The following is a 14,998-nucleotide window of genomic DNA, read 5'->3' as shown; positions in this document are numbered from 1 at the left end:
TCTACACTAGAAACATGATAATGATAATTATTATTAATTGACTTTACATGCAGATAGAAAAAGCTCAAATAGTACAAAAGAAATATAATGGAAAATAACTTTCACTCCAATAACCTATACCCTTTCCCAATTCTGGTACAACCTTTGAGAAAGATTATCTGCCTCGGGAGGCTGAATAGGAGGATCACTTGAACTCAGAAGCTGTGCCAGCCTACGCAGCATAACAAGACCCTGTCTCTTTAAAAACAATTACAAATTAAAATGAAAGATTCCTTGTATCTACTAGCATAATTGTCCATTAAGTCTCCCCTAAATGTACACAAGACCCCACACACACACACAAGGTTATTAGGGCACCAAAGGAAAAAAGGTGCTTTAATAACCAGTCCACTGCTTTAGCAAGAATTCTTATTTTTATTCTCTTAGAAGACACATTTAATAATAATCTTCCTCCCACAGAGCCAGCTATGCCTTATTCTATACATGCCACCATCTCAGCCACATTTTCATCCCTTCTGTGATGATGTCAGCAGTTGATACTAAGTTCACAAATGTGAACCCCTCAGAGTCCCTGCAGAAGATGAGGCACCTGCATCACCTGGCAAAGAAGGTGCTTTGCATTAACTGGTTGACTTAGCCCTGTGGTTACTGTAGAGAGATCTCGTCATGGTTACTGTACCTCCCGAGGGTTACCTCATGGTCTCTACTGGAATTGCCCAAAGGGAGAATGTAGGTTGGGACTTCTGTTCCCAGAAAATGCCTGAAAAAGGAGAGAAGGAAAACACCAATCATTTGGAAGATTCTAGATCCTGAAATCCATACAATAAAACCAGAGAGATAATTCACATAGACACCTGTCCTTGTTTGTACTTGTTTATCCTGACTCAGCCTCCATTCCTCATCACATGTTCCCTAGGAACTCAAGAAGAAGCCTGACTGGGGTGGTTGGCAGCATCTTCTCCTGGGTAGATCTTTCCAGAAGACTAACAGCAGCCCCATGAGTGTATAGGCTGATGAACATTGAGATTTAGATAAGAGTGTCAATGCATTGCCCATGTTATCGTGGCAGATACAGAGCAGGAAGGGAAGGCCAGATAATTTCTAAGACTTTGTCTCCCATGTTTGGCTACACATCATGCGGTCAGTGTCCAGAGCCTACTTCTCAGCCCTGCTGTTCTAGAGATTTGATCTTGTCTGTATACATAGAAGCAGTTAGATTGGAGCAGGGTGGTGAGGACTGATCTGCTAGCCAGATTCATAGGAAACAGAAAGAACAAAAAAATTAAAATTTCTGCTGGGTGTGTTGGCGAACACCTGTAGTCCCAGCTGCTAGGGAGGCTGAGATAGTAGAATCACTGGAACCTAGGAGTTCAGGGCAACATAGTGAAACCCCATCTCCCCACCACCCCACAGTGCTAGGGTTTGAACCCAGGGCTTCACATATGCTAGGCAAACGCTCTTCCACTGAGCTACACACTCAACACTGAGACCTCATCTATTAAAAACTGAATAAATAAAATTTGGCAATGGGACACAAATTTTACGTAGAAGTTGCTTGGTAAGTATAGGGCCAGAGCAAGAAGGTGTGTTTGCTATATGATCTCAGTGAGCTGTATTTATTTATTTTAAAGTATTTTTATTAGTTGTTGATAAGCCTTTATTTATTTATTTGTATATGGTGTTAAGAATCAAACCCAGAGCCTCACACATGCCAGGCAAGCGCTCTACCACTGAGCCACAATCCCAGCCCCTGGACTGTATTTATTAAAAGGACATCTTCTCCCTAAGACAATGCCAGAGCCATGGTAACAAATTATTTATTTAGCAAGAATTTATAAAGTGCTAAGAGCAATTCTTGACACCTAGAAGGAAGTCATATAATCCTTGTAATAGATAAAGCATAATCATTATCCCTATTTTAGAGAGGAGGAAATAGGCATTTAGTAACTTCCCAGCCACACAGTATGAGACAGAGTTAAGACCCAAACTCTGGTTGACTACTCTGGAGTTCCTCTCTAACTCCATTCATTTATTTGTTTTCAATTTTTTTTTCCTTTTTCTTTTTTTGCAATGTTAGGGATTGAACTCAAAGCTTAATTCTCCACCGCCAGAGCCATACCCCAGCCCTTAACTCTTATTCTTGTTGGCTTTAACCATTTTCCCTTCTTTGTGCTGTGCTAGCTGCCTCCCTCCTTCAAATATGTAGCTAATGGTGTGACAGATGAGAACCTCAGACGCTTCTCTGCTTCTCTCCTGTAATTTCACTAGCAAAGGAAAATCTGCTTCTGCCTGCCTCATTCATCTACCCCAGGGTGACTTCTGCATAGTGTGCTGCCTCCTAGTGCAAATTCTGTGTAACACAGGAGACTAACATCAGTGTGCCTAACTGATCTTTTATTGCTGGTGTCACTTTTATTTCCCATCCTGGGATGCTGATTGAATATAGGCAAAGAATAATTTCTTTTAGTACTGAGATAGATAGGGAGGCTTATACTGAAAGATGATTGCTATCTTTCTTTTTTTGCCTCTGGAAAGATATATGCAATAATCTGTATAATATTTAGATCTTCAAAATCCTGAGACTCATTCCCATCTTCTCATTTTATAGATAAGAAAACTAAATGGTTGAGTCTACTTAACTAGGGGGTCTAGACAGTTTTTCAGTAAGCAGGGAACATGAGTAGACCATTGTTTCTGAGATCCTAAATGATTTCACACATTTAGATATAGAAAGACATTTGAAGATTGCTGGCAGTCTTGGAAGGAGGATTTTAAAAATAAGTTTCTTTAACACTTTACATATACCACACACTGTGCAAGTAAAGGGAACCTAGAGACTTAGTTTCATGATCTAAGGAACTGTTCTTCAAGGGGCAAATTAGCAACATGAATATCCTAACATGCTTCTGCAAACTTAATGCTCATTCATTGTTGTCTTTGTTTTTAGCTGTCCTTGGAGTACACAATTTGCTGAACAATCCAAAGTTTGATGAAGAAACAGCCAATGACAAAGGTGGCAAGGGACCCGTAAGGAGTGAGTTGATGTGGGATCGGGGTCCATGAGGCTTCGGAGCCTGCACACGATGCTGGTAGGAGGAAGGCACTGTGTCATTTCACAAGGACCATCAGGCTCCAGGCAGTCAATCAGCATAGAGAAGCTGACGACCGACCGGAGCTCTGTCTGGCGGTGTTACTAGTAGCAGCCTGTGTATTTTACCCAGAGCACACTTTCTTGGTTTATCTGTTCAGTCAAAAGAGAAAAATGCTGATTAAAAAGATCACATAGCCAGCACCAAAGGCAAAGTTTCATGTTCCTAAGGGTGTTTTAATCGATAATAGCTTGACTAAGTTCCCTATTCAGTTTAAGTGTCTTTTTGTCTTAATAAAGGATGCTTGTCATTAGAATTTGAATACCTTCTTCCCCCAGAGAGCAGGAAGGACTTGCTGGCGTGGACTTTCTGGCCCAGAAAAGCTTCAGTCCACTGTCTTCTATTTCAACATTTCCTGGAGAAGTGTACAATTAGATTCTCTCATTCACTCATTCATCAGTCATCTAAATACCTACTTTATGTCCAGAATGTTCTAGGCTTAGATACAAAGAAAAAATTATTCCTGCCCAAAGGAACTTATCTGTACAGGGTAGGAATGGACCACTAATCAAGTAATCTTTGTACATCTTTGTACAGTGTGATCCAGGTACTGTGAAAACTCACAGCAGATCATAGCTTTGCTTGGATTAATTACATTTTATTCCCATTGATGGAGCTTTGGGAGATGCCTTCTAGTCAGTAATATATTTATGAACTATCATTTATAGTGGGTAATTTAGCCTGACAATGAGCAATATCCTTCTATCTTTTCTTTCTTTTATAATTTTTTTTCAGGTTTCATTTTCCTCCCTCCCTTTCTCCCTCTCCTCCCTCTCTTCTGTACTGGGGATTGAACCAGGGGCAGTTTACTACTGAGCTACAACCCAGTCCTTTTTTATTTTTTATTTAGAAACAGAGTCTCACTAAATTGCTGAGGCTGTCCTTGAACTTGTGATTCTCCTGCCTCAGCCTCCCAAATTGCTGAGATTATAGGCGAGTGCTACCACACCTGGCTGTTTTTTTTTTTTTTTTTTTTTTTTCCTGGTTTCTTTTGTTAAAGAAATGGAAATAGTTATTTTTATTTATTTATTTGTGTGTGTGTGTGTGTGTGTGTGTGTGTGTTGCTCGGGATCAACCCCAGGACCTCATGCACGCTAGGCAAACACTCTACCACTGAGCCATGTTCCCAGCCCTCTGGTTTCTTATATATATAGATATGAAAGGCTCATCTTTTTAACTTACATTATCAAAGAGTAGCATTCTAACATTCTTGCTATTAGCAATCTGGTACGTGACCTTCTGGACTGATATACACATACAACTATCATTGACTTCTTTTCAAATGTGATCTCTTAACAGTACATATATGTTTACTTCATTCTTTTAATTAATAGATAGCATCTTGTTATGTGATTATGCTAGAATTTAACTCTTTTCACATTGATTAACATTTTGTTTGTCATATTTTGCTGTTACAAATAATTTGTCAGGAAATATTCCTGAATGTATATCTATGTACTCATGCTTTTTTTTCCTGTAGGTTGAACTTCTATATATATAATTGCTAGGTTGTATAGTATGCACATTTAAAGTTTGATAGATAATACCAAATTACTCTCCCAAAAATGTTTGTATTAGTTTACATTCTCACCAATAAGATAAGGACATTTCTCCCCCTACATTGTTCCCGCTCTAAATCTTACCCCTTTTCCCTTTTTATAGTTTTTTACTAATGAAATATTATCTCATTTTTCAATTTTGGAGTTTAATTACTTTTTATGGTTTTTGGTTAAGTGACAGATTCTTTTTTTTTTCTTTTTTCTTTTTCTCATATTTTTTTATTGGTGCATTATAATTATACATGATGGTAGGACTTTTTGTTATATATTCATAAATATACATGATATAATTTGGCCAATATCATTCCCCAATATTTACCCTTTCCCTCTCCTCCAGACTCCCCCAATCCCCTTCCTCTACTGATCTCCCTTCAGTTTTCATGAGATGCACCCCACCTTTCTTTTCCTTTTTCCTTTCCAGCTTCCACATATGAGAGAAAAACCTATGACCCTAGACTTTTTGAGTTTGGCTTATTTTGCTTAACATAATTAAGGAACTTAATATAATTAAGGAATCTATTCTCAAGTTCCATCCATTTTCCTACAGATGACAATTTGAATGACAGATTCTTAATGTATTAATTTTTCCATCTTTAATTGGGTTGTATTATTGATATATAGAAGCTCTGTCTATATTAGAATATTAATCCTTTGTGTATGTATGTATGTATATATATATATAATTTATGTATGTGTATATATATATGTATATATATATATATATATATATAATTTTCTAGTACATGATTTTGAGAAATCTTCCATTCTTCTTTTCCATTCCTTTGTCCTTTCCATATCTTCCTCAAAACTAAAGTTCTAAAATGGAAATCAGAAGAGGGTGGAGTATGATCAAAAGCCCAAAGGAGTATTAAGATTTAGAAAGTTGGGGCTTGGAGGGTTAGCTTAACGGTAGAAAACATGCTTAGTATGAGCAAGGCCCTAGGTTCAATCCCTAGCCACCCATCCCCGACCCACTGAAAAAATAAATAAATACAATTTGGGAAATGAAGATATTCTTTATGGTTTTTTTTGTTTTTTGTTTTTTGTTTTTTTTGGTACCAGGAATTGAACTCAGGGGCACAGAATCACTGAGCCACATCCCCAGCCCTATTTTGTATTTTATTTAGAGACAGGATCTCACTGAGTTGCTTAGCACCTCACTTCCGCTGAGACTGACTTTGAACTCATGATCCTACTAAGCCAAGTCACTGGGATTGTCATTATGATATCATTTTTGCATCTCAAATCCTGTGGTCTGGTGATAATAATCTTAAAGTGTTCATATGAGCAGCAGTAACTGCCCACAAGTATCTTGGGGGTTGGAGTTTGCTTATAGAGCCTTTCATACTTTTAGGTCCATGTCATCACTGAAACTTTTTTTTGGTACTGGGCACTTTACCACTGAACTACATCCCCAATCCTTTTTATTTTTTATTTTTGAAACAGGATCTCACTAAGTTACTGAGGGTCTTGCTAAGGTGCTGAGGCTGACCTTCAACTTGTGATCCTCCTGCCTCAACCTTCAGAGACACTGGGATTACAGGTGTTCATCACTGCTCCCAGGATGAGACTTCTCACTGTGGTTGAGAAGTACCAGTCTTCCAAACTGTAACTCAGAGCTAAGTCACTCCCATGCTTGAGAATAAGCCTATCATCATTGATATTTCAATATTATTGGAATCAGAGCACATGACCATTTTGTGGGGGAGTTATCTCTATTTTGGTAGGAGAGCCCTTGCATTTTCTCTTTTAAGTCAAAACTTGTGTTTTAGATGTGGTCAAAGGTGAAAAGGTCAAGCCAATATTTGAGGAACCACCCAATCCCACAAATGTGGAAGTCAGTCTGCAGCAGATGAAAGCCAATGATCCCAGCCTGCAAGAAGTCAACCTCAACAACATCAAGGTATTTTATTATCATCGTCATCAGCCACTTGATTTATCATGAGGTTGGAAAACTTACTGGAGATGACTGATTGCCTGCTTTTAATACCCATTTACTGTCCTTTGTTGTCACTAATCTTGAGGCAAGATATCCTATTCAAAAGAAGTGAATTTTTAAAGAGTGATTTCTAGAGTTTGAAAAGAATCATAGTAGTCAGTTAAACATAGTACATTAATTATCTCTGTTGCTGAATAACAAATTACTCTGAAACTCAAAGACTTCAAACAACAAACATTTATAATTTCACACAGTTGCATTTTTCCCCTCCAATGCTGGGAACTGAACTCACGGTAGACAAGTAGTATACCACTGAGCTACATCCCAAGCTCCTATCTCACACAGTTTTGAGGTAAAAAATGTGAGGATGATTCAGAAAGGTAGTTGGCTCAGGGTTTGAAATGAGGCTGTAGTGAAATTTTTAGCCAGGCCCCAATCTGAAGGCCTGATGACACAGAAAGATACATTTCCAAGTTGGTGCACATACATGGCTTTTTATAAGAGGCCTCAATTTCTCACAACATGGACCCCTAATTAGGACTTCCTGAGTGTCCTCACATCATGACAGCTGGCTTCCCCCAAAAGAAGTGAAAGAACAAAAAGAAAGCCCTAATACCTTTTATGTCCTGGCCTCTGAAGTTACAGATGGTCATTTCTACTTTATTCTATTTGGCAATAAATCATTCTGCTCTCAAAGGGAAGAGAAGGGGTGTGTGTGTTTAAACATCGCCTAAGGTATTGGGACAATTCCTTGCATTTAATAATGACGACACCTTTATTGAGTATTCACTACATGCCATACCTCTTGCTAAATGCTTGAAATTTATTATGTCATTTAATCCTCAGTGAGATTTAATGAGCTTAAGTTGCTAAGGTCACACATCTAGTTAACAGGGCAGCCAGGATTCATTCATCACTAGCTATGCCTCTTATTGCCTCCCTCCCCCAATAGTCAGTACTGTGCTAAGTGCTCAATGAGCGAGTACAAAGATGAGTAGGATTTATTTAGTCTTTACTCTGAAAAACTTATATTAGCAGAAAAACACAAAACAATTAAAACATGATGCGTTAAGCCCCCAACTGTATGGAATTGTAGGGGAGGAAGATTTTAATACTACCTAGGAATAAACAAAGAAAGAGGCATTTCAGCTGGGTTTTAAAAGATTAGTAGGAATTAATCAGAGAAAAATACAAAAGGAATTTTCAGGCAAATGGAAATCACATCGAAAGATATAGAAGAGAGACAGACTATGAGATATTAGAAGTTGGGCAAGTAAGTCCATCAGGCTAGGCTATAGAGAGCAAAAGAAAATACCACACATAGTGCATGCATAATTTCATGGTTAGAGAAAAGAGAATGCCAGAATGCAATGCTGTATTAGATTCCCTTATTGGTCTCTCAAGTGGTGCTATGGGCTCAGGATAGCTGCCTACCTAAGATTGGGTCATGAACCTCTTTTAAGGGGATATCATGTATCTAGCCATCTAAACACAAATGGTATTTATAATAATAAATCTAAAAACATAGATGGTATTTACGAGTTCTAGGAGGGCTGGGAGTGTAACTCAAAGATAGAATATGTCCTTAGCCTGCATGAGGCTCTGGTTCAATCCCTGAACCAAAACCAAAAAAAGTTGTAGGACTTTAACTTGAGGGTAGGAATGTTGTAGAATGGTTTATCAGCTAACCACATCTTCTCTGTTTTAGAACATTCCAATTCCAACTTTGAAAGAATTTGCAAAGGCTCTGGAGACCAATACTCATGTAAAGAAGTTCAGCCTGGCTGCAACCCGCAGCAATGACCCAGTGGCCATTGTGAGTAAAATTCTTAGAAATAAAACATAAGTTTTTAATTCACTTGAAACTTTTCAATTTGTTTTTATCAATAAACAGTTTTTAGATCTGGCAAATTCAAATCACACAGTAAATATGTGGAATGAAAGTTAAATGAGGTAGTAAAATTCACGACTCAGCTGTCAAGCATTTTGCATTAACTAGAATGGTCCTACTCAGGAAACAAGGTAAGTTTGACCTTTAGCAAAATAAATCTTTAGTACAAATATTCTGAAACTTTTTCTTCCATAGTAACTTTTTGTTGTAGCCACTGGATCCTACCCCAAAATCCTACAGGAACTTGGCACATTTAAAATGTTAAAGTGAATTTTTTTTGAAATAGATTAACATGTTGCCAGAGTATTTTAAATAACCAAATACAGAGACACTTTTTGTTTGTTTGTTTGACATTCTGTTTACCAAAATATGAAAAACAACAATCAAAAGCCCCATTCTGTCTATGCATTTTAGAAAATTCAGACAAATAAGGAAATGCCTTAACCCAAGTAGATACAGCTACTGTCATAGTTATCATTGTTATTCTTCCTATAGTAACTTCTCTGGAATTTAGTTTCTTCAAATAGTTGAGGTTTGCTTACAGGATCCGGTGAATTCATATTCACCCAGAAGAAGTTAACATACCACACAATTGTAAGGAATAATTCTATTCTTAAGGGTGTTAAGAGAAACCTTCTGTGGCCACATTTGGCTAGTCCCAGGTGATTCCTCTTACAGCTATACCGTTGTCACACACACACACACACACACACACACACAAAAAAAAAAACTTTTCTGAAGGTTGAAGATTGATTTATTACCCCACAGGGGACAGAGATCTTTAAAGTATTATTATGACTGAACCCTGAAGCCAGGAACTACAAGAGACTTTTCTAACTGAGCACAGTGGTGAACACCTGTAAACCTCCCAATGACACAGGAGGCTGGGGCAGGAAGATCACAAGTTTGAGGCCAATTAGCAATTTAGGGAGACCCTATCTCAAAATAAAAAATTTTTTAAAATTTAAAAGAGCTGGGGATGTAGCTCAGTATTAAATGCCCATGGGTTCAATCCCCAGTACCAAATAAATAAATAGGTAGTAAAATAAAATAAAAATTTTAAAAAGACTTTTGTATTAAAGTTTCAAAAATAGATTCAACAAGGCACTTCTAGGATTGTTGTTAATGTAGCCTAGCTATGTGTATGAGAAATGACATTAGTCCCATTTTACAGATGAGACTACTAAGGCTCACAGAGGTTGAGTAACTTAAGATTATACAGGATGCAACCCAGGATGCAAATGTGAGTCACCTGTAGTCAAGTTCAGTTCACCATGGCTCAATTCCATATAACCATGTCCATAGTAGTGTAGGAATATGAATGGAATTTGCCCCTGCTGAATTCCAATGAGAGAAGGCCCAAATATATAAAAAATGCTGGTACTATTAACCATGATGACACATAAAAGTTGAGTTTATTTCTAGTCAATAGAAATAAGATGTAAGCCACATGCATTATTTTAAATTTTCTAGTAGCCACATTAAAAAAATAAAAAGAAATAGGTAAAATTATTTCTAATATTTTATTTAAAACAATATTCAAAAAGTAATTTTTAGGGCTGGGGTTGTGACTCAGTGGTAGAGTGCTTGCCTTGCATGTGTGAGGCACTGGGTTCAGTCCTCAGCACCATGTAAAAAGTAAATAAGTAAACAAAATAAAGATATTGTGTCCATCTACAACTAAAAAATGTTTTTTTAAAAAATAACTGAATGTATTTTATTTTATTGTATTTTTATTGTATTTTATGTTCTTTTTTCATACTATATTTTTTAAATTCAGTGTATATTTTACGTAAGCACATTTCAATTCAAAATAGCCTTTTTTTCCCATTGTATTATATACTTTATTTGTTTTTCCACATCTTTTATTGGTGCATTAGAGTTGTACATAATGGTGGGATTTGTTGTTACATATTCATACATTCACACAATATAACAATATCATTTAGCCAGTATCACTCCCCAGTACTTCCCCGCTCCCTCCCCACCTCCCACTCCTTGGTCCCTCTCCTCTCCTCTAATGATCTCCCTTTGATTTTCTGTTTTTTCTTTTCTTTCTTTCTTTCTTTCTTTCTTTCTTTTTTTTTTTTTTTTGAGGAGGAGGAGGACTGAACTCAGGGGCACTAAACCACAATTCAAAGCCTATTTTGTATTTTATTTAGAGACAGGGTCTCACTGAGTTGCTTAGCACCTCCCTGTTGCTAAGACTGGCTTTGAACTTGAGATCTCAGCCTCCTGAGCCACTGGGATTATCCCTTGAATTTTCATGAGATCCCTACCTGCTACCCTCCTTTCCTTTTTCCTCTCTAACTTCCATATATGAGAAAAAACATCCAACCCTCTTCCTTATGAGTTTGGCTTATTTTACTTAACATAATGTTCTCTAATTTCATCCGTTTTCCTGCAAATGACATAATTTCATTTTTTTATGACTGAATAAAATTTCTTTTTGTATATATACCACATTTTCCTTATTCATTCATTCATTGATGGACCCCTAGGTCTGTTCCAGACTTTGGCTATTGTGGATTATGCTGCTATAAACATGGTATGCATTTATCACTATAGTATGATGACTTTAATTCCTTAGGATGAATACTAAGGAGTGGTATAACTGAGTCATAGGGTAGTTGCATTCTTAGACTCACCATTTTTTAAGAACTCAATAGCTACATGTTTCTCATGGCTACCATTTGGACAACATAGAAAATTGGATTTTGATACAATCCTATAAAGTACAGAAAACAAAACCTTTTCTTTAAAAATGTATTTCTACTCAGATTATTTATGTATCATTTAAGAAATCTGGTCTTTGTTTTACTAACATTATTATTCCTAGTACATGTAATTGATTCTCAAATATTTGCTGAACTAAAGTGAACTTGGGCCTACAGCCCAGGGTTATGTTTGGCTGGGTCTCCCCTGTTTTGTTCAGTATGAGAAAAGTGTTTTCTGAAGTTTAAAAGAAATTGGCAAGATTCTGGCTGCTTGCCATGAGGTCCCGCAACTTTTTGTAAAGGACTAATTGCCCTGACATTTTGTTATTCTAAAACTGAAAGTAAATCCCGAAGCTTGAGGTGTCCAATAGAAAAGGCTTGATGCATTCCCCTTCTGGTGTTCTGATTAAAATGTGTACATTTAATTTCAGTTGAAAGTTGAGTGCTGAGTAAAGATACTTTAAATTACATGGTGTACCATTGTCCAAATTCTGGAGCATTTTTGCAGTTCAAGCAATCATCTAACACAGGATTATTCTTCTACTCTAGTGGTTCTAAACCCAAGGGCTATTTTGCCCTCCAGGGGACACTTGGCAGCATCTGGAGATGTTTTGGTTTCATGCCTGGGAGGGGTGCTATTGGAATTTAACAGGTCTCAGGCCAGAGATACTGCTAAATATCTTGTAGTACACAGGATCACCTCCCACAACAGAATTCTCCAGCCCCAAATGTCAATCAGGCCAAGGATGAGAAACCATTTTCTACTTCCATGTTGAATTCCTTCTCCCCTTCCTCCTTCTCAGCTTTTCTACAATAAAAACAATTAAAATAGTTTAGAACTTCCTTGTTCTACTCCCTAGAAGCAGACACATTAGCAGTTTGTTTTTCATTCTTTAGTTGTTGTCTCTATGACTTTAAAGTGGTTGTCAATCCTGGCTGCATATGATTCACTTTAAAGCTCCAGATCATTCTAACTCACAGTCAAGGTAGAAAGCCAGTAGTATGCAGAAATTTATATTTTTACTTATCATGTTAGATAATTTTTTATTATTGTAAAAGATAAGGGCAATTCAATACTCACTCTTGTTTTCCATCCTTCCTTCCTCTTGTACCTCCAAATTGTAGCTCTTCCCATTATTTTTACACATTTGAGCCTTATATGTTGTGTCCATCTTACATAGATATATATACAAGTTTTTTATATAGATTAATTCCAAAAATTAAAAATCTATTAGCATTCCAATCATATGATTTGTGAATATATATCTCTATTCCCACAGGCCTTACAATTTAGTGACTAATGTTCCTTTGTGGGTAATTTGTTTTTTCTTGCTAGAAACCTTTAGTTCTCTCTCCTTTCCTGATGAATTCTGACAGTTCACTTGTGTGTCCACTTAGACTTTTTTTTATTCATTCTTCTGAGCATCAAGTGATTTCTTTCAGATAAAGGCTCTTGACTTTCTTCAGCTCTGGGAAAATTTCCCATTAAATTATTTGGCAACTTTTTCCTTTCTGTAGTCATTGTCGTAGTCGTCATCTTCTTCTTCCTCTTTCTTTTCTCCTCTTCCTCTTTCTCCTCCTCCTCCTTCTTTTTATTCTTTCTAGAACACCTCTTAGATGAATGTTAAACCTCTGGCATTCATATCTCTTAACATTTTCTTCATATTTTTTCTCTTTGTCTTTTTACTCTACATCCCTAGAAATATCATCTTTGTCTTCTAACTAACCAACTTGGTCTTCAGCCATGCTCATTTTTAAGAATTCTGGATGTCTATTACTTTCTTTTATTTCAATATGGTATTTTTGATTTTCAAAATGCATTCTCATTCCTCTTTTTGAAAAATGTAATGGCCAGTACTTATTTCATGTATGCAATGCCTATTCTTTTCCTAGTGGGGAGGGTGAAGGAAGGAGTGGATAAGTAATCATTTTAAATTTTACATTGATTTTTGTTTACTCTGTGCTGTGTTATCTCATTCATTCAATTGAATTTTCTCTTTCATGATGTTGGCTTTCCCACCATGTCTGGCAGTTATTGATTACCCAATCATATTTGGGAATGGAGAAGAAGGTTGGTTTATATACTGTGGGATTATTTTTTCTGCAATTGAGTTGATCTTTTTATACCAGGAAACTTTTGCCTTACAAGGGAGCCCTCTTTAATTTTTTTTCCATTTGTCACCATCTTCCAAGCTATTTATTTTATTTATTAACTTATTGACCTTCCTGCTCAGTGATAAGCTCCCTGAGAACAGATATTTTTGTCTTTACTGCTGGAGGGAGCACAGTAAAATCCTGACAGATGAGTGAATGAATGATGAATGAATGAATGAATGAGAGAGAGAGTGTGTTTTTCAGTAGGCAGGTGAATTGACCAGAAACTTTCTCTGTAGTATGTGAAGTAGCCTGTACTTTCTCTGTAGTATGTGAAGAGGCCCCTGTAATTGCTAGTTAGGAGAGCTGCATTCTGGGAGAGGTACTTTTCAGTGCCTTTCATTCTTGGCATAGCTACCTTGCCCCTGCTACCTATACTGCATCTGGTAGGAAGGTCTGGAGGTGCTTCAGTATCTGTCTTACTTTATATATATATATATATATATATATATATATATATGTTGTAGGCGAATATAACTTAATTTTATTTATTTTTTTATGCAGTGCTGAGGATGGAACCCAGTGCCTCACACATGCTAGGCAAGCACTCTACCACTGAGCCCCAACCCCAGGCCTCTGTCTTGCTTTTGTCTCAGGTCATGATACCCTTACTAGAAGCTCTTCCCAGGAGATCTGCTATTGGCAGTCACGCTGGCTCCTGCTCTTCTTCAGGGAAGCTGCAGAGAGGGCAGCATGCTCTCCATCTGTTCCAGCTTTTCCATCTGTCCTGAAGGCAGTTCTTTAATGAAACACCCCAAATGTGACTTACCTGTGGCATCTCAGGCAACATTTTTTGTGCTATTTTCTCCACCAATTTTTCTATTTCCTGCATTTTAGCGATGCTTCAAGATAATCACCATTTAAAATTTTTATTGATGCATAATGATTTTGTATTTTTATGAGGTAAATGTGATATTTATACATATATGCAACATGTAATGAGCAAATCGGGATAATTAGCAATCTACAACCTCAAACATTTATCATTTCTTTATGTTAGGAACATTTAAAGTCAAGTAACTATTTTATTTGGCAGTGAGGATTGAACACAGGGGCACTTTACCACTGAGCTCCATCCTTAGTCCTTTTTCTTTTTTTGAGACAGGGTCTTTTGAAGTTGCTGAGGCTGTCCTCAAACTTGCAGTCCTCCTGCCTTGAAACCCCCCAGTAGTTGGGATTAGAGGCATGTGCCACTACTCCTGGCTCTTCTATTTTAAAATATATAATAAATTAATAGCTATTGTTACCCTCCTGTGTTATAAAACACTGAAATTCACTTCTTCCTTCTAACTATAATTTTGTTCATGGTAACCAGTCTCTCTCCATATTCCCACCCACTTCCACTTTGGTAACCATTATTCTATTCTCTACATCCATGAGATTAATTTTTTTAGCTTCTAAATATGAGTGAGGACTTGAGGCATTTGTCTTTCTGTGCCTAGCTTATTTCACTTAACATAATGTCCTTCAGGCTCATCTCTGATGCCACAAATGATAGGATTTTATTCTTATTTATGGATGAATAATATTCCATTATACATACAAAATATATACATTTTTCTGTATTTATTCATGCATTGATGGGTTCT

At 36.9% G+C, this 14,998-nt stretch overlaps 1 protein-coding gene across 3 annotated transcripts in view; it reads left to right on the top strand.

Moving 5' to 3' along the window:
• The window catches only part of Tmod2 (tropomodulin 2), a 52,709-nt gene that overhangs the window by 20,078 nt on the left and 17,633 nt on the right, over nt 1–14,998 (top strand). For all 3 annotated transcript variants that reach the window (XM_047541116.1, XM_047541117.1, XM_047541118.1), the window contains 3 exons: nt 2,948–3,034; nt 6,481–6,611; nt 8,356–8,463. In XM_047541116.1, coding sequence (XP_047397072.1) covers nt 2,948–3,034; nt 6,481–6,611; nt 8,356–8,463 — 326 coding nt within the window. The remainder of the gene's footprint in view (nt 1–2,947; nt 3,035–6,480; nt 6,612–8,355; nt 8,464–14,998) is intronic.

The sequence above is a fragment of the Sciurus carolinensis genome, chromosome 2 (assembly GCF_902686445.1).
Source record: "Sciurus carolinensis chromosome 2, mSciCar1.2, whole genome shotgun sequence".
NCBI lineage: Eukaryota > Metazoa > Chordata > Mammalia > Rodentia > Sciuridae > Sciurus > Sciurus carolinensis.
This window is presented reverse-complemented; position numbering and strand designations above follow the sequence as displayed.